At 39.6% G+C, this 20972-nt stretch overlaps 1 protein-coding gene and 1 long non-coding RNA gene across 3 annotated transcripts in view; one reads left to right on the top strand and one right to left on the bottom strand.

The window, feature by feature from the left end:
• The window catches only part of LOC132127724 (major intrinsically disordered NOTCH2-binding receptor 1-like), a 53364-nt gene that overhangs the window by 11296 nt on the left and 21096 nt on the right, over positions 1–20972 (bottom strand). Inside the window, exon 3 of the mRNA XM_059539777.1 lies at positions 20051–20062. Within this exon, the coding sequence (XP_059395760.1) occupies positions 20051–20062 (12 nt within the window). The remainder of the gene's footprint in view (positions 1–20050; positions 20063–20972) is intronic.
• The window catches only part of LOC132127725 (uncharacterized), a 396454-nt gene that overhangs the window by 9941 nt on the left and 365541 nt on the right, over positions 1–20972 (top strand). The window lies entirely within an intron of this gene.

Below are 20972 nucleotides of genomic sequence, written 5' to 3' on the forward strand. Positions count from 1 at the left end.
ATAATGAAAACGATGCATTGAGATCAGCATTTATAGACATTCTGAACTCTATTGGTGTTAGACAACACGTTTCAGGACCTACTCATTGTCGAAATCATACTCTAGATTTAATACTGTCACATGGAATTGATGTTGATAGTGTTGAAATTATTCAGCCAAGTGATGATATCTCAGATCATTATTTAGTTCTGTGCAAACTTCATATAGCCAAAATTGTAAATTCTACTTCTTGTTACAAGTATTGAAGAACCATCACTCCTACCACAAAAGACTGCTTTTTAAGTTATCTTCCTGATGTATCCAAATTCCTTAGCATATCCAAAACCTCAGAACAACTTGATGATGTAACAGAAACTATGGACTCTCTCTTTTCTAGCACTTTAAATAAAGTTGCTCCTTTACGCATAAGAAAGGTTAAGGAAAACAGTTTGACACCATGGTATAATGAGCATACTCGCACCCTAAAGAGAGCAGCCCGAAAAATGGAGCGCAGCTGGAGGAAAACCAAGCTAGAGGTATTTCGTAGTGCTTGGCGGGAAAGTAACCTATCCTACAGAAAAGCATTAAAAACTGCTAGATCCGATTACTTTTCTTCTCTTTTAGAAGAAAACAAACATAACCCCAGGTATTTATTCAATACAGTGGCTAAATTAATGAAAAATAAAGTGTTGACATTTCCCAACACCACAGCAGTAATGACTTTATTAACTACTTTACTTCTAAAATCGATACTATTAGAGATAAAATTGCAACCATTCAGCCGTCAGCTACAGTATCACATCAGACAGTGCACTATAGACCCCCTGAGGAACAGTTCCACTCATTCTCTACTATAGGAGAGGAAGAATTGTATAAACTTTTTAAATCATCTAAACCAACAACATGTATGTTAGACTCTATACCATCTAAGCTCCTAAAAGAGGTGCTTCCAGAAGTCATAGATCCTCTTCTGACTATTATTAATTCCTCATTGTCATTAGGATATGTCCCCAAAACCTTCAAACTGGCTGTTATTAAGCCTCTCATCAAAAAAACCACAATTTGACTCCAAAGAACTAATTAATTATAGACCAATCTCGAATCTCCCTTTTCTGTCCAAGATACTAGAAAAGGTGGTATCCTCACAATTATATTCCTTCTTAGAGAAAAATGGTATATGTGAGGATTTCCAGTCAGGATTTAGACCGTATCATAGTACTGAGACTGCTTTCCTTAGAGTTACAAATGATCTGCTCTTAGCATCTGATCGTGGGTGTATCTCTCTATTAGTTTTATTGGATCTTAGTGCTGTGTTTGACACAATTGACCACAACATTCTTTTGCATAGACTTGAACACTTTGTTGGCATCAGAGGAAGTGCATTAGCATGGTTTAAATCGTACTTATATGACCGCCATCAGTTCGTAGCAGTGAATGAAGATGTATCCTATCGATCACAAGTGCAGTATGGAGTACCTCAAGGCTCAGTACTAGGGCCACTACTCTTCACGCTTTATATGTTACCCTTGGGAGATATCATCAGGAAACATGGTGTTAGCTTTCACTGTTATCCTGATGATACTCAGCCCTATATTTCTTCGCGGCCCGGTGAAACACACCAATTTGAAAAACTAATGGAATGCATAGTCGATATAAAAAACTGGATGACGAGTAATGTCTTACTGCTAAATTCTGAAAAAACAGAGGTGTTAATTATAGGACCTAAAAACTCTGCTTGTAATAACCTAGAACACTGTCTAAGACTTGATGGTTGCTCTGTCAATTCTTCGTCATCAGTTAGGAACCTAGGTGTGCTATTTGATCGCAATCTTTCCTTAGAAAGAACTTTATCTACAGCGATATCGTTGACTTGATTGCAAATAAATGCACAGACACTATTTAACTGAACAGAGATGACATCACTGAATCCAATGATGAACTGCCTTTAACTATCATCTTTGCATTATTGACACTGTTTTCCTAATGAATGTTGTTCAGTTGCTTTGATGCAATGTATTTTGTTTAAAGCGCTATATAAATAAAGGTGACTTTGACTTTGACTTAGAAACCCACGTTTCTACCATTTGTAAAACAGCATTTTTCCATCTCAAAAATATATCTAAATTACGGCCTATCCTCTCAATGTCAAATGCAGAAATGTTAATCCATGCATTTATGACCTCAAGGTTAGATTATTGTAATGTTTTATTGGGTGGTTGTTCTGCACGCTTAGTAAACTAACTACAGGTAGTCCAAAATGCAGCAGCAAGAGTTCTTACTAGAACCAGGAAGTATGACCATATTAGCCCGGTCCTGTCAACACTGCACTGGCTCCCTATCAAACATCATATAGATTTTAAAATATTGCTTATTACTTATAAAGCCCTGAATGGTTTAGCACCTCAGTATTTGAATGAGCTCCTCTTACATTATAATCCTCTACGTCCGCTACGTTCTCAAAACTCATGCAATTTGATAATACCTAGAATATCAAAATCAACTGCGGGCGGCAGATCCTTTTCCTATTTGGCGCCTAAACTCTGGAATAACCTACCTAACATTGTTCGGGAGGCAGACACACTCTTGCAGTTTAAATCTAGATTAAAGACCCATCTCTTTAACATGGTTTACACATAACATACTAATATGCTTTTATTATCCAAATCCGTTAAAGGATTTTTAGGCTGCAATTAATTAGGTCAACCGGAACCGGAAACACTTCCCATAACACCCTATGTACTTGCTACATCATTAGAAGAATGGCATCTACGCTAATATTTGTCTGTTTCTCTCTTATTCCGAGGTCACCGTAGCCACCAGATCCAGTCTGTGTCCAGATCAGAGGGTCACTGCAGTCACCCGGATCCAGTACGTATCCAGACCAGATGGTGGATCAGCACCTAGAAAGGACCTCTTTGCCCTGAAAGACAGCGGAGACCAGGACAACTAGAGCCCCAGATACAGATCCCCTGTAAAGACCTTGTCTCAGAGGACCACCAGGACAAGACCACAGGAAACAGATGATTCTTCTGCACAATCTGACTTTGCTGCAGCCTGGAATTGAACTACTGGTTTCGTCTGGTCAGAGGAGAACTGGCCCCCCAACTGAGCCTGGTTTCTCCCAAGGTTTTTTTCTCCATTCTGTCACGGATGGAGTTTCGGTTCCTTGCCGCTGTCGCCTCTGGCTTGCTTAGTTGGGGTCACTTCATCTACAGCGATATCGTTGACTTGATTGCAAATAAATGCACAGACACTATTTAACTGAACAGAGATGACATAACTGAATCCAATGATGAACTGCCTTTAACTATCATTTTTGCATTATTGACACTGTTTTCCTAATGAATGTTGTTCAGTTGCTTTGACGCAATGTATTTTGTTTAAAGCGCTATATAAATAAAGGTGACTTGACTTGACTGTGTGTACGGTATACTGTCCATGTCCAGAAAGGTAAGAAAAACATCATCAATGTAGTCCATGTGACATCAGATGGTCAGTTAGAATTTTTTGAAGCATCGGAAATACATTTTGGTCCAAAAATAGCAAAAACTATGACTTTATTCAGCATTGTCTTCTCTTCCGTGTCTGTTGGTGAGAGAGTTCAAAACAAAGCAATCTGGATATCCGGTTCGCGAACGAATCATTCAGTTCACCAAATCGAACTGAATCGTTTTAAACGGTTCGCATCTCTAATACGCATTAATCCCCAAATGACCTAAGCTGTTAACTTTTTTAATGTGGCTGACACTCCCTCTGAGTTCAAACAAACCAATATCCCGGACTAATGCATGCACTCAAACAGTACACTGACTGAACTGCTGTGAAGAGAGAACTGAAGATGAACACCGAGCCGAGACGGATAAGAAGAATCGAGGAGCCGATGATACTGCACATGTGTGATTCAGCGTGAAGCAGACTGACACACAGAGCGCATGAACCGAACTGATTCTTTTGGTGATTGATTCTGAACTGATTCTGTGCTAATGTTATGAGCGCGGGTGAACCGAAGGCTTGAATCAAGGGCAATCATTGCAAATGACGCCATTACGTCGAGCGCAAAAGAACCGGTGAACCGTTTTCTTCAACCTGTTTATTGAATTTACTGTCCCAAAGAACTACTGGTGATCCGAAAACAGATGCAACCGGTTCTTGACTCGTGAACGAGTCAGTCTTTTGTTCGTTATCTGGCTCGGCTCGGTGTTCATCTTCAGTTCTCTCTTCACAGCAGTTCAGTCAGTGTACTGTTTGAGTGCATGCATTACTCCGGGATATTGGTTTGTTTGAACTCAGAGGGAGTGTCAGCCACATTAAACAAGTTAACAGCTTAAGTCATTTGTGGGTTAATGCGTATTAGAGATGCAAACCGTTTAAAACGATTCAGTTCGATTTGGTGAACTGAATGATTCGTTCGCGAACCGGATATCCAGAATGCTTTGTTTTGAACTCTTGAAGAGAAGACGATACTGAATAAAGTCGTTATTTTTTGCTATTTTTGGACCAAAATGTATTTTCGATGCTTCAAAAAATTCTAACTGACCCTCTGATGTAACATGGACTACTTTGATGATGTTTTTCTTTCTGGACATGGACAGTAGACCGTACACACAGCTTCAATGGAGGGACTGAGAGCTCTCAGACTAAATCTAAAATATCTTAAACTGTGTTCAGAAGATAAACGAAGGTCTTACGGGTTTGAAACAACATGAGGGTAAGTTATTAATTACATAATTTTGCTATCTGAGTGAACTAACCCTTTAATTACAAATCTTGTTTGGTTTTATTTTTTATAATTGCATTTAAAAAATAATTAACTTCGTAATGCACATGCAAAATGTGAAACAGCAATCTTATTCGCAGTCTATAACATTTTGTAATTATTTGTACAATAATATCTAACTTAACCTGCTTTGTATCTTTATTATTCAATGCAAAAAAGATTTATTAAAACAAGTTTATGAGAGTCATGCATCTATTTATTTTTGATCAAGAACAACTAATGATCAATGATTTGTAACATGGCGTTAGATCACTTTAATCAATTTACAGGTTATATATAACGGCATCTATCTCAGTTGTAGACTTTTGAAGATTTATTTTTAATGCAGATCCCATACTGTAACCTAAAATAAATGTGCTCTACTACTATTCATATTCACATAAATATTTTTTTGCTGTAATAATAATTAATAATTAAATATGAACCAATGCACGATAATATTAACGTCTTAATGTCATTATTAGCCCTTTATGGATTCAGTCTTATATGTATTATATGTAGCTTATTGTGAATATAAACCGTCAGTTTCGGACACAGCTAAGCTAAACTGAACCTGCTTTTAGAGCTTTGCATTTCAGCCCGAGCTTAACATGTTTTGCGCAGATAGAGATGGCAGAAAGCGCATACGGTTTGTTTTCTCTATTTGGTCATCATTTAACCCCTTTGCGGTCAAGGATCGGTGACGGCCCCAGATTATTGCTGTTTCACTTTCACAGCATGTTAAATAACTCTCTGGACAAACTGTGCAATCAGTAGAAAGACTAAAGACTCTAGTTTCGATATTTGAGCACTTAATAAAAAATGTTGTTAAAACATTGCTGCAGTAACAGTAATTTAGTAATTTATGTCAGGAGTGCAAAATAATAAATCTGTATTATGGCAAATTTAGAAAGTTTTGAGTTTTCGTTTAGGTTTTATAGGCTTATGGGTAAATTTGGCCACGCCCCTTTTAAAAACTACCAACATATGTCAAATTTATGAAAAAAAAAACAAGGCCCCCTAGCCCCAAAATTAGAGGGACTGTTTTTTATTTCGCTTTACCCAAGGATTCCAGAAATGTAAAATATTTGAGTCTCCGACAAACGGTTTAGGATTTATTAGCAAAAACGCATTTTTGATCACTCTAGCGTCCCCCATTGGCCGATTGGGCTGGGCCTTTGTACCTGAGTAGTGAGCCAGACTACTACCTTTTCACCAAGGTTGAGCTCTCTAGGCCTTACGGTTTGGTCTGCCTGTTAAATTTTAGGGAATAATAATAATATTAATAATAAATATAGCTGCAAGCAGCGATTACTGGGGTTCAAGCATTATCAGGGCTTAAAAAGTGTTATGGTTTTAAGGTCTAGGCCAACCTTGATGTATGACTGGATGTATGGATGTAAGGATAGTAGAGCACATTTAAAACAGAGAATAGGCAAACACACAACCACACACACAGAAATGAAATGGTTAAACTATTATATTAATAATCATTAAACATGTTTACACTCACACACACAAACATACAGAGACAGTCTTCTCTTTTTAAGTTTATATGTCATTGGCTGGTTTCATTGTAATCATCATCTGACATAATTGTAAAAACTAATATTTGATTCAATGTGATTTTAAATGTTTTTGCAGTGATTTTAAAATGTGTACAAGCAAACAAATGAAAAATACAGTTTTTGTTCATTTAATGAGCCCATTAATGGTCTTCCGCTGCCATGTAGTGGTTATCAGAATCAGAATCAGAATGAGCTTTATTGCCAGGTATGTTCACACATACGAGGAATTTGTTTTCGTGACAGAGCTCCGCAGTGCAACATAACAGCGACAGAACAAAAAACACAATAAGGAATAAAAAATACAAAAAAATACAAATAGGTGGGTAAGGATTGACAATATACAAATTGACAATGTATGGCAGGTATATTAAAAAGAGCATTTATGTATGTACATGTATATTATGTGGAAAAGTTTTAACTGTACGCTAAGTATGTGTGTTTGGATAAATAAGTGTATGTGTATATAAATATAAATATAAGTAGTATAGTGTGTTCCATGTATGTACATGTATATTATGTGCAAAAGATTTACGTGTACGCTAAGTATGTGTGTTGGATAAAAAGTGTAGTGTATATAAATATAAATAGTGTAGTGTGTCCCACAGTTATTATCAGCTGTTCATAAGATGGATTGCCTGAGGGAAGAAACTATTCCTGTGTCTGGTCGTTCTGGTGCTCAGTGCTCTGTAGCGTCGACCAGATGGCAACAGTTCAAAGAGGGAGTGTGCTGGATGTGAGGGGTCCAGAGTGATTTTGACAGCCCTTTTGCTCACTCTGGATAAGTACAGTTCTTGAATAGATGGGAGGGTTGTACCGATAATTCGCTCAGCAGTCCGGACTACCCTCTGTAGTCTTCTGAGGTCCGATTTAGAAGCTGAGCTGAACCAGACAGTTACTGAAGTGCAGAGGATGGATTCGATGATGGTGGAGTAGAACTGTTTCAGCAGATCCTGTGGCAGGTTAAACTTCCTCAGCTGGCGAAGGAAGTACAACCTCTGCTGGGCCTTTTTCACAATGGAGTCAATGTGAATGTCCCACTTCAGGTCCTGAGAGATAGTGGTGCCCAGGAACCTGAATGACTCCACTGCAGTCACAGTGCTGTTCATGATGGTGAGTAGGGGGAGTGCAGGGGGGTTTCTCCTGAAGTCCACGATCATCTCCACTGTTTTGAGCGTGTTAAGCTCCAGGTTGTTGAGAGTGCACCAGACAGCCAGCTCTTTAACCTCCTGTCTGTAAGCAGACTCGTCACCGTCCTGAATGAGGCCGATGAGTGTGGTGTCATCTGCAAACTTCAGGAGCTTGACAGAGGGGTCCTTAGATGTGCAGTCATTAGTGTACAGGGAGAAGAGCAGTGGGGAGAGAACACAGCCCTGGGGAGCTCCGGTGCTGATTGTACGGGTGCTGGATGTGTATTTTCCCAGCCTCACTAGCTGCTGCCTGTCTGTCAGGAAGCTGTTGATCCACTGACAGACGGAGGTGGGCACGGAGAGCTGAGTTAGTTTGGGCAGGAGGAGGTTTGGGATGATCGTGTTGAAGGCAGAGCTGAAGTCCACAAACAGGATCACATAGGTCCCCGGTCTGTCTAGGTGTTGCAGAACATAATGCAGTCCGATGTTTACTGCATCGTCCACAGACCTGTTTGCTCTGTAGGCAAACTGAAGAGGATCCAGCAAGGGTCCAGTGATGTCCTTCAGGTGGGCCAGCACCAGTTTTTCAAATGACTTCATGACTACAGACGTTAGAGCCACAGGCCTGTAGTCATTTAGTCCTGTAATTTTGGGTTTCTTTGGGATGGGGATGATGGTGGAGCGTTTGAAGCATGAAGGGACTTCGCACAGCTCCAGCGATCTGTTGAAGATCTTTGTGAAGATGGGGGCCAGCTGGTCAGCACAGGATTTCAGACAGGCTGGTGTAACACAATCTGGGCCTGGTGCTTTTTTCCTTTTCTGCTTCCTGAAGACCTGGCGCACCGCATCCTCGCTGATCTGTATTGCAGGTGTGGGGGAGAGGGGGGATGCAGGAGGTGTGAATGGTGAGAGCGCTTGATTGGAGAGGTGTTCAGGGTGGGTTGCAGGAGTTGTGAGTGGTGTGAACAGTTGTTTGGAGAGGCATTCAGGGTTGGTTGCAGGAGTTGTGAATGGTGAGAGCAGTTGATTGGAGAGGTGATCAGGATGGGTTGCAGGAGCTGTTAATGGTGTGAATGGTTGTGTGGAGAGGCATTCAGGGTTGGTTGCAGGAGCTGTGAATGGTGTGAACGTTTGTTTGGAGAGGCATTCAGGGTTGGTTGCAGGAGTTGTTATTGGTGTGAACGGTTGTGTGGAGAGGTGTTCAGGGCAGGTGATGGGTGTTCTTTCAAACCTGCAGTAAAACTCGTTCAGATCGTCTGCCAGTCGTTGATTTTCCACAGTGCTGGGGGGTGGTGTCTTGTAATTGGTGATCTTCTTTAGGCTTTTCCACACTGATGCGGAGTCGTTCGAAGTGAACTGAGTCCTTATTTTTTCAGAATAATTCCTCTTTGCCACTTTGATCTCCTTTTCCAGTGTGTATTTAGCCTGTTTATACAAGACATTGTCCCCCTTCACGTAAGCATCTTCTTTGGCCTGACGGAGCTGTCTGAGTTTTGCAGTGAACCACGGTTTGTCATTGTTGTAATTTAGTTGAGTCTTGGTAGGAATACACATATCCTCACAGAAACTGATATATGATGTTACGGTCTCTGTGAGTTCGTCCAGATCGGTGGAAGCAGCTTCAAAAACACTCCAATCAGTGAGGTCAAAACAAGATTGTAAATCCTGCTCTGCTTCATTAGTCCATCTTTTTACAGTCCTTAATACAGGTTTAGCTGATTTTAGTTTCTGCCTGTAGGTCGGTATAAGATGAACCAGAAGGTGATCAGAATGTCCCAAAGCTGCTCGTGGAACAGAGTGAAATGCATCCTTTATTGTTGTGCAACAGTGATCCAATATATTACTGTCTCTTGTGGGACAAGTAACATGCTGTCTGTATTTTGGCAGTTCACGGGAAAGATTGGCTTTATTAAAGTCCCCAAGAATGATTAAAACAGAGTCTGGGTGTTGTTGTTCTGTCTCTGTGATCTGCTCAGCGAGTTTCTGTAAAGCTGAGCTCACGTGCGCTTGAGGAGGGATGTAAACACTAACCAGAATGAACGAATGAAACTCCCGCGGCGAATAGAACGGCTTGCAGTTAATGAAGAGCGTTTCGAGATTTGAGCAGCACGTCTTCTTTAACACAGTTACATCTGTACACCACCGTTCATTGATGTAAAAGCATGTCCCGCCGCCGCGCGATTTCCCCGTTGATTCTGCGTCGCGATCCGCTCTAAACAGCTGAAAGTCCGGCAGATGGAGCGCGCTGTCCGGTATGGCGTCATTCAGCCAGGTTTCCGTGAAACACAGAGCAGCAGAGTGAGAGAAGTCCTTATTTGTCCGAGAGAGCAGAAGCAGTTCGTCCGTTTTGTTGGGTAGAGAGCGGAGATTTGCCAGATGGATGCTAGGCAACGGCGTTCGAAATCCGCGTTTTCTGAGTCTCACGAGCGCTCCCGCTCGCTTTCCCCGCCTGCGCGTCCTCTTGAAGCGTGTGATCAGGGCAGCCGCTCCGCCGACAAGAATGTCCAGCAAAACATCAGAATAGTCGAAAACCGGTGAAATATCGGGAGATGTGTGTTGCCGAATATCCAGCAATTCGTCCCTGGTGAAACTGATTGCAGGAATATAACTAAAGACAGGACAAACTAACAAAAACACAAAAACAACTGCAGAGCACGTCACGGAGGCAGCCATCCTGTATCGGCGCCACTCAGAGATTATCTCAACTCCCAGGGGCTGCTCCGGGTGTGTGCTCCCGCAATTTCTCATACAACACTGTGTTTTTAAGCTTTATCACTATTATAGTTTTATTTTTTGCCCAATCTCTCTAAAAATGTGCATGCTTTTTTATAATGAATGCAGATTTAATGTATGTGTGAATATATGAGCTTTTTTTTTGCAGTTTGAAGCCATTTAGAACAGAAATACTGTTTTTTTGAGGCTTTATGAACAGTTATGGCACCACATATAGTCCAATCCCCATGAAACTTAAGGGTCATCTGACATATGTTCTCACAAAGTTTCTTAAAGTTTTGAATTTTTTATAAGGTTTTTTGGCTTTTGGTTATATGTGGCCACTCCCATTTTCTAAATGAGCCCTATAGCTAACCAAAGGACAAAATTCAATTTTTTTTTCTAGATAATTATTGATCTAGACAGTCTAGATGGGTGCATTTATGAAAAAAAAACCCACCTAACTCTAAAAAAAAGGTTTGTCAGCTGTTTTTAGTAGTATTTGGTTTACTTGATAACATACAAAACGTTTACCAAAGTTTGACCACTAGAAAGGTGTGATTTTCAAGATGGTGTCCAAGATGAACAGGGACCCCTTAAAATATCCAAACTGCTTCATTATTTGACCTAGCCAAGTAATCTTGGTATCTAACCCAATGTTTTCTGGGTCTGTGTATCCATTGGTCTCTAAATTGCACTGCCATGATTAAATACTTATGAAATACATGATTTTGTGAGATTACTGTAAGGTTTTATCATTTTTTGGGGTGAACAAAAGATGTAAACAATTTAGCCTATGTCAAGTAACTACTACTCAGATGAAACCACTGTTATTGCACAACTGCTGTACACAACGGTGCAGTTGCAGGGCATATGGACTGCCATTCATGCATGCCTGCTTGTGGACCATGTCAAGTTGGGAATTGTGAGAATCATTATAATCAACCTATATTGGAGGAAGAGTATGATAACTAATGGGAAATATACAGGTGCTGGTCATATAATTAGAATATCATCAAAAAGTTTATTTATTTCACTAATGCCATTCAAAAAGTGAAACTTGTATATCAATCAATCAATTCATTACACACAGACTAATATATTTCAAATGTTTATTTATTTTAATTTTTATGATTATAACTGACACCTAAGAAAAATCCCAAATTCAATATCTCAGAAAATTTGAATATTGTGAAAAGGTTCAATATTGAAGACACCTGGTGCCACACTCTAATCAGCTAATTAACTCAAAACACCTGCAAAGGCCTTTAAATGGTCTCTCAGTATAGTTCTGTAGGCTACACAATCATGGGGAAGACTGCTGACTTGACAGTTGTGCCCTGATGGATTGATACGTCACTTCCTGTTTGTTGTTGGCATCTGTACTGCGTTTGAGCTCCGTCACTATATTCTTTTTATCGACTATTTTTGTCTTAAAAATCAATTTTATACACCATCGTTTCCATTTATATAACGTGTGAATATATCCTCTATTGTATTCTACAACCAAAACAATCAAAGCGCCTTGTTATCACTAGATTTATTTTGATCTCCTGGGTCCGCTATTAGCTTATAGCCCATTAGCATCAGCAAGCGTGGTTGTTGCTAAACGCGCTTACATTGCTAATACTCTATTCACACACATTACCATTGCTGTACTCACTGTTACTTGCTTTAATGGCGTATGAATGTCTACCTTTGATTGCAGGTGAGGACACGTGAGCTTGAGGCCGTGGAGTAGCAGATTCGCGACCTGGAGGTGAGGCAGGCCCAGCTGAGAGAGCGGAGAGCTGCGCTGGAATCATACCGGGCTGACGCTCACATACAAAGTATACATAGTAAGTATACAGCGTGCTGTTAACAGTCCCACCACGTCTACTCCGTGTGTTTCTCTGCACAGGCCCGGTGCACCCAGGATGCGATCTTCTCAGATATCCTTCACTCCGGCGCTGGGACACCACGGACCCTGGGTGCATGCACAGTGGAGGACGCGAGTCAGGCCCCGGGTGACGACTTCTCCCCCACCGGTCTTCGAGATCTCCACCCGGAACTGCTTCGCTGCCCTCCCCTCCGCGAGGCGGGACGCGACGCTGTGATCATCGGAGACTCCATTGTTCGACATGTCGGTGCTACGTTAGCCAAAGGTAAAGTGCACACTCATTGTTTCCCTGGTGCTCGTGTTCTCGATGTTTCTGCGCAGATCCCTGCGATCCTGAAGGCCGACGAGAACACCAGAGCGGTCGTGCTTCACACCAGGGTTAATGACATCACGCTGCGGCAGACGGAGACGCTGAAGAGGGACTGATTGCTTGCACCCCAGCAGAGTCGGAGCGGAGCTGCTCTCTGACATCTCCAGGACACTTCGCTCCATGTGACTAGTAAGACAATTCTCAAATAACTATTATGATGACTTTTGTTGCACCCGCTTAAATGATAAAAGTACTTGCGCTGTACGGTCTATTAAGACTGTGTCTGTTCCCCGAATAGTGAGGTCAAAATATAAATTTAATGTAGGATCAGAAACATGAAAAGTAAATGAACAAAAACATTTTTTTAAGTTTGGGCTCATAAATATTAGATCACTCACACCAAAAGCAATTATTGTACATGAAATGATCACAGATAATAGTTTTGATGTACTCTGCTTGACTGAAACCTGGCTAAAACCAAATGATTATTTTGGTCTAAATGAGTCTACTCCACCAAACTACTGTTATAAGCATGAGCCCCGTCAGACTGGTCAACAATATATAGTGATATTCTCAGTGTTACCCAGAAAACGTGATACAGGTTTAACTCATTTGAAATACTTCTGCTTAATGTTACACTGTCAGACATGCAAAAGAAATCTAATGTATCTCTTGCTCTGGCTACTGTGTATAGACAACCAGGGCCGTATACAGAATTTGCAGATTTCCTTCTCAGACCTACAGTTGATAAGGCACTAATCATGGGAGATTTTAATATTCACGTTGATAATACAAATGATGCATTAGGACTTGTGTTTACTGACCTATTAAACTCAAGCAAAATGTCACCAGGCCCACTCATCGTTTTAATCATACACTAGATTGAATTATATCACATGGAATTGATCTTAATGATATAGATATTGTACCTTAAAGTGATGATATTACAGACCATTTCCTTGTATCGTACATGCTGCGTATCATTGATATTAACTATATGTCTCAGCGTTACTGTCAGGGCAGAACTATTGTTCCAGCCACCAAAGACAGATTCACAAATAACCTGCCTGATTTATCTCAACTGCTATTTGTACCCAAAAATACACATGAACTAGACGAAATGACTGACAACATGGGCACTATTTTCTCTAATACATTAGAAGCTGTTGCCCCCATCAAATTGGAAAAGGTTAGAGAAAAACGTACTGTGCCCTGATATAACAGTAATAGTCACTCTCTCAAGAAAGACACTCGTAGTCTTGAATGCAAATGGAGAAAAACTAACTTGGAAGTTTTTAGAATTGCATGGAAAAACAGTATGTCCAGCTATAGACAGGCTCTAAAAACTGCTAGGGCAGAGCATATCCACAAACTCATAGAAAATAACCAAAACAATCCCAGGTTTTTATTAAGCACAGTGGCTAAATTAACAAATTACCAGACGCCACCTGATTCAAATTTTCCACCAACGTTTAATAGTAATGACTTTATGAATTTCTTCACTGATAAAATAGATAACATCAGAAATACAATAGCGAATGTAGATTCTACAGCATCTAACACTTCAGTTTCATCCATCGCACCCAAAGATAAACTGCAGTGCTTTACAAATATAGGACAGGAAGAGTTAAATAAACTTATTACTGTATCTAAACCAACAACATGTTTATTAGATCCTGTACCCACTAAATTACTGAAAGAGTTGTTACCTGTAGCTGAAGAACCGCTTCTCAATATCATTAACTCGTCGTTATCTTTAGGTCACGTCCCAAAACCATTTAAGCTGGCGGTTATTAAGCCTCTTATTAAGAAACCAAAACTAGATCCTAATGAACTGGCAAATTATAGGCCTATTTCAAATCTTCCATTTATGTCTAAAATTATAGAAAAAGTTGTGTCTGCTCAATTGAGCTCCTTCCTGCACAAAAATGATCTGTATGTAGAACTTCAGTCAGGTTTAAGGCCCCACCATAGCACAGAAACTGCACTTGTTAAAATTACAAATGACCTGCTTCTTGCGTCAGATCAAGGCTGTATCTCATTTCTAGTCTTACTTGATCTTAGTGCTGCGTTCGACACCATAGATCATGACATACTCATAGATCGATTACAAAACTATACAGGTATTCAAGGGCAGGCTCTAAGATGGTTTAGATCCTACCTGTCAGATCGCTACCATTTTGTTTACTTAAATGGGGATTCATCACATTTATCATCAGTAAAATATGGAGTGCCACAAGGATCCGTCCCAGGTCCCCTTCTATTTTCAATATACATGTTGCCCCTTGATAATATTATTAGAAAATACGGAATTAGCTTCCATTGTTATGCTGATGATACTCAGCTATATATCTCAATGAGACCAGAAGAGACTTCTAAATTATCTAAGCTAACAGAGTGTATTACAATCTGCAAATAGACGGATGTACTGTTACTTCCTCTACAGTCAAAAATCTGGGTGTTATATTAGACATCAACTTGTCTTTTAAAAATCATATTTCCCATGTTACAAAAACTGCATTCTTCCATCTTAGAAACATTGCCAAGCTACGAAACATGTTATCTGTTTCTGATGCAGAAAAGCTAGTTCATGCATTCATGACCTCTAGACTGGACTATTGTAATGCACTTCTAGGTGGTTGTCCTGCTTCTTCAATAAACAAGCTGCAGGTAGTCCAAAATGCAGCAGCTAGAGTCCTTACCAGGTCAAGAAAATATGATCATATTACCCCAATTTTACAGTCTCTGCACTGGCTACCTATTAAGTTCCGTATCAGTTACAAATTTTTATTCCTTACCTATAAGGCCCTAAATGGTTTAGCTCCTGCGTACCTAACTAGCCTTCTACCATGCTACAACCCATCACGCTCCCTAAGGTCACAAAACGCTGGACTTTTGGTAGTTCCTAGGATAGCAAAGTCCACTAAAGGAGGTAGAGCTTTTTCACATTTGGCTCCCAAACTCTGGAATAGCCTTCCTGATAATGTTCGGGGTTTAGACACACTCTCTCTGTTTAAATCTAGATTAAAAACACATCTTTTTCGCCAAGCATTCGAATAATGTATCTCTTAAATTGTGAGTGTAGTTGCATCTCATCAAATGCGCATTTTTGTTCTTCAGCTGGGGTTAAACTAATTAATTTTACTTTGTTGGATCAGCAGCTATGCTAATGATGTCTTTATCTGTTTCTATGTTTTGCCACAGGATTTACATTCCGTGGTAACTAGGACTTACACAAGCTCCAGTCTGGATCCAGAACACCTGAGGAGAGATGATGCTGACCCTCAGAGGAACCCAGATGATGCTAACCCTGAATCAACAAACAGAACTAACAAATATTGCTACATGTGTGACTGCATCATATAATAATTATTAATTATTAATTCTATTAATAATGTTCATCGTCTGACTGACTACGTCTTGTATTAATTTTTCTACAAATCCTGTCATACGCACAAACTGACAGTCACCACTTATAAGCTATTACTAAATATTGTAGAAACATAATTTTCTGTAAAGTTGCTTTGTAACGATTTTTATTGTAAAAAGCCCTATACAAATAAACTTGAATTGTCCAAAAGACGACCATTGACACCTTGCACAAGGAGGGCAAGACACAAAAGGTCGACACAAAAGAGGCTGTGTGTTCACAGAGCTCTGTGTCCAAGCACATTAATAGAGAGGCGAAGGGAAGGAAAAGATGTAGTAGAAAAAAAGTGTACAAGCAATAGGGATAACCGCACCCTGGGGAGGATTGTGAAACAAAATTCATAAGATTAACAAAGAGTGGACTGCAGCTGGAGTCAGTGCTTCAAGAACCACTACGCACAGACATATGCAAGACATGGGTTTCAGCTGTCGCACTCCTTGTGTCAAGCCACTCTTGAACAACAGACAGCGTCAGAAGCATCTCGCTTCAAACAGGACTGGACTGCTGCTGAATGGTCCAAAGTTATGTTCTCTGATGAAAGTAAATTTAGCATTTCCTTTGGAAATCAGGGTCCCCGAGTCTGGAGGAAGAGAGGAGAGGCACACAATCCACGTTGCTTGAGGTCCAGTGTAAAGTTTCCACAGTCAGTGATGGTTTGGGGTGCCATGTGTTTTCTGAGGTCCAAGATCAACACAGCCATATACCAGGACGTTTTAGTACACTTCATGCTTCCTGCTGCTGAACAACTTTATGGAGATGCAGATTTCATTTTCCAACAGGACTTGGCACCTGCACACAGTGCCAAATTTTCCAGTACCTAGTTTAAGACCATGGTATCCCTGTTCTTAATTGGCCAGCAAACTCGCCTGACCTTAACTTCATAGAAAATCTATGGGGTATTGTGAAGAGGAATATGTGATATGCCAGACCCAAGAATGCAGAAGAGCTGAAGGCCACTATCAGAGCAACCTGGGCTCTCATAACACCTGAGCAGTGCCACAGACTGATCGACTCAATGCCACGCCGCATTGCTGCAGTCATTCAGGCAAAAGGAGCCCCAACTCAGTATTGAGTGCTGTACATGCTCATACTTTATGTTCATACTTTTCAGTTGGCCAAGATTTCTAAAAAATAATTTCTTTGTATTGGTCTTAAAGGGTTAGTTCACCCAGATAGCAAAATTATGTAATTAATAACTTACCCTCATGTTGTTTCAAACCCGTAAGACCTCCGTTTATCTTCAGAACAGTTTAAGATATTTTAGATTTAGTCCGAGAGCTCTCAGTCCCTCCATTGAAGCTGTGTGTACGGTCTACTGTCCATGTCCAGAAAGGTAAGAAAAACATCATCAAAGTAGTCCATGTGACATCAGAGGGTCAGTTAGAATTTGTTGAAGCGTCGAAAATACATTTTGGTCCAAAAATAGCAAAAACGACGACTTTATTCAGCATTGTCTTCTCTTCCGTGTCTGTTGTGAGAGAGAGTTCAAAACAAAGCAGTCTGGATATCCGGTTCCAATCGGGCAAAAAAATCTAGGACTAGTTAGCAAAAGTATGTTTCTAACATTTTTGTGAATAATTAATGAACGATTTGACTGACATGAATGGTTCTTAAGGCAAAGTTGTGCATTATGAGGAGATCTATCAAATGATATGCATATTGTGTAGATATGTAAAACATCACGTGATTACAGAGCCAAAAAACCTGTTAGCACCAACTAGTGGCCGATTTCTTTCAAAATTCTTACAGACCTTTAGGGCCATTAGATGAACATGCCCATTAAGTTTTGTTTCAATCCACCTCCGTTAACCTTGTCTAATAGTTGCTCAAAATGCAGTGCCCAATGGTGGCCATGTTTTTTGAGATATGCGAATGTCCTCATATATTCTTGTCCCCCTTTACACAAAGAAACTGCATACCAAGTTTCAAGTCCATCAGACCAACAGTTGTGTAGTTATAGCTGTTTAGATTTTTTTTCAAGCTTATAGCACCAGAGCTGTACATTTTTTTTATTTGACCAAAGACTTACCTATAACCAGTGTTGGGTATAGTTACTTTGGAAAGTAGTTAGTTAGGTTACAACGTTACCATCAATTAAAAGTAATCAGTTATGATACAGCGTTACCTATTCATAAAAGTAACGCGTTAGAGTACTCATGCGTTACCAAAAATTAAAAGCCGTTTGCAGCGGCTCACACATGACAGACACAGCCCCCGGCCCCTTTAAATGCACCTAGAAGTCGTGACTCCCGACAATGAATAACGTCAGTCATCCGACTAAATTAACACTGCAGGATAACAATAACAGGAAAGACAGTCAGCAATAGGCTATTCCACATGGCGTTTTATTTATTTATTATCACAGAACATATTATTAATCAAAATTCGCACCTACCCAGCCCAGGTAGCCTAGGCTACTGTATATTATGAGCACCACAAGATAACTCCTGATTTTTCTTTAACTTTAAATAATGCAGTTATCAAAGTACAAGTATGCTTACTTGTAAACACAACCTTAAACAGGCTTGCAGATTTAAATCCATTTAGAAATGATGAACAACCAGCCAGCCAACGATCTAACAGAAATTAACAGCTGCCTGTCAAACAAAAATGATAACAAACCGAATTAAATCCTTCACTGCCACACAGGCAAATGACAAATCGCTTAATAGCCGAACTAATTATTATTAAAGTGTCACTCACAGTCACAAGCCTAAATTCGCTTGAACACAGTCCATAAACCAAACGCTGTCCTCCCTGCCATCTTGCCGGGAGTTCGAAAAAAAAACCCACACACACACACAGGGTCAGGCGCAGGGCACAGACGTATCACAGCCACTGACTTTACGATCACAGAGCTTCGGCTCCGCTGATACATCCGCAGGTGGCACAGTAGACCTATACTGTCTGACAAAAAGCAGGCTGCAGTCGGGATTTTCCTTTCCTTAAAATAACGGATTACTTTTTTTTTAAAATAACGAAGTTACTGATTACTTACGCACGAAACTAACGTGTTAAGTTACACATTTCAGGAAAAATGTAATTAGAGTACTCTAACGCGTTACTTTGTAACGCGTTACCCACAACACTGCCTATAACAGATATCTACTGAGTTCAGTGAAGATACTTCATTCAGTTCAAGAGTTGTAGCCATTTTAGTAAAAAGGCCCCGCCTCTTTCGAATGTTTCGAAACCTTGGACTAGTTTGCAAAAGTAGCTTTTTCAAATAATCTTGAATATTTAATTAACAGTTTTATTGACAACATTTTTGCTAGAAGGCAAAGTTGTTCGGAATGAGGAGAACAATCTTATGATATGAAGATGTAGTGTATGTGTGATTGTATGGTCTGTTCAATTGTATTTTTGTTCAATTTATTTTTGTTTTAATAGAAATATTGTGTTTAAGGATACTTTTTTACCATTATAGTGCCACCTATGGTCCGCTATTCATGAAACTTTGCATGCTTATTACGAGTTATGGGACACATAACTTCACTGAGTTTCGTAAATTTTTCAGTTTTCATTTAAGATTTATAGGCAACTGAGTATATTTAGGCCATGCCCCTTTTCTATATGACACTGTTAAAAGTAACTAAAGACAATATTCAACATTTTTTTGAGAATTATTGATCTGGAGAGTATAGAGAATTGCACTGTACGTAGTATTTATTTATTTCAGGTTTATTTAACAGGGACAATGCACACTAATATTATATAATTAAATGTACAGTGTGCCAGAATTATCCCAAAGGCTATTTTACATCTGCTGTCCCTGGACAGATCTTAAGATGTCACACCTAAAAAAAAAAAAAAGAAAAATTAAAATATTACATACATGTTAGAGCCAGCCAACCTCATCGGCATAGCACAAGAAACACAAACAAACAGACAGACAGGACAGAGAAGACAGGATAGCAGCAAGATTTCATGTCAAATATAATGCTGACAGTCCTGATTACCTGTTAGCCACTTCTTTAAGTTATTTTAAAAGAAGCATACGTTTTAATTTCCTAATGTGAATTGGTATAAGGTTCCATTCACGAACAGCCCTGACTGAGAAAGCTGTTTGACCAAGAGCACTCTTCCTTATCGGAACAATGCAGTCATCTCGTAGATCTGCAAGCATTTGGCGCTGTTCTCACAAACTGGCGCAATACAGGAGGAGCCAGTCCATGCAAAATTTTGTACACAAGACAGAGATCTGCATATATAATCAAGACGAAATTCAATAGACTATATATTTTTAAAACATGACAATGATGATAATATATGGATTTCCTATCAAGTACTTTAATAGTTTTCTTATATGGGGAGAGTAGTGGTTTGAGAGAAGTGTTTTCTAGCTTGTGACCAGGTTGTCAAACAATAGGTTATATGTGATAAAATCATTGAGTGCATGAACATCATAGCGGCCCTTTTTGACATGCAGCTATGGACATATCTAAAATTTGCCAGGTTGTACTTAATGCGATTACAAACCTTCTTAATGTGTAATTTAAAAGTAAGATTGTTATCTATATATACTCCAAGGTATTTAAAATCTGAGACGACTTGTAGTCTCTTCCCTGCTACGACTACATCAGGTTCTACACAGCGGCTTTTAGATTTACTAAAAAACATACATACAGTTTTGGATACATTCAGTTGAAGGCAGTTGTGATTTAACCATTCTGTAATCTTTTGCATTGAGTTTGATAGCAGATCTGCAGCTTGTGCTGCGCTGTTAGCATGTACAAAGATTACTGTGTCATCTGCATACAATTGGATGTTGGCATTAGGACAAACATCTGGCAACTCATTTACATACAAAGAAAATAAAAGTGGACCCAAAATAGAGCCCTGTGGGACACCTGCAGACAAGCCAATAACTGATTGATAATTCCTAACTGTAACAAACTGTGTCAGATGTGTTAAATAAGATTCTACTGATTTAATAGTGCCTATATCGAAATTAAAAGTTTGTAATTTAGATAAAAGAACTCCATGACTGAAAATATGTAGATCACTGCTTGCTTTAGATTTAATGGCAGATTTTATAACCATATCCCGTTTTTTCATTAAATGTAAAATATTTGTGGTTATCCAAGGAATGGTTTTCTTTTTTTTCCTATGTCGCTGTGTGCGTGTAAATGTATCTATTGATCTCCGCAGTTGTTGTGTAAATCTTTGACTGTCTTCTTCCAACGATCTTCATAAAAGTATTTTATCCCA

The sequence above is a fragment of the Carassius carassius genome, chromosome 45, assembly GCF_963082965.1.
Source record: "Carassius carassius chromosome 45, fCarCar2.1, whole genome shotgun sequence".
NCBI lineage: Eukaryota > Metazoa > Chordata > Actinopteri > Cypriniformes > Cyprinidae > Carassius > Carassius carassius.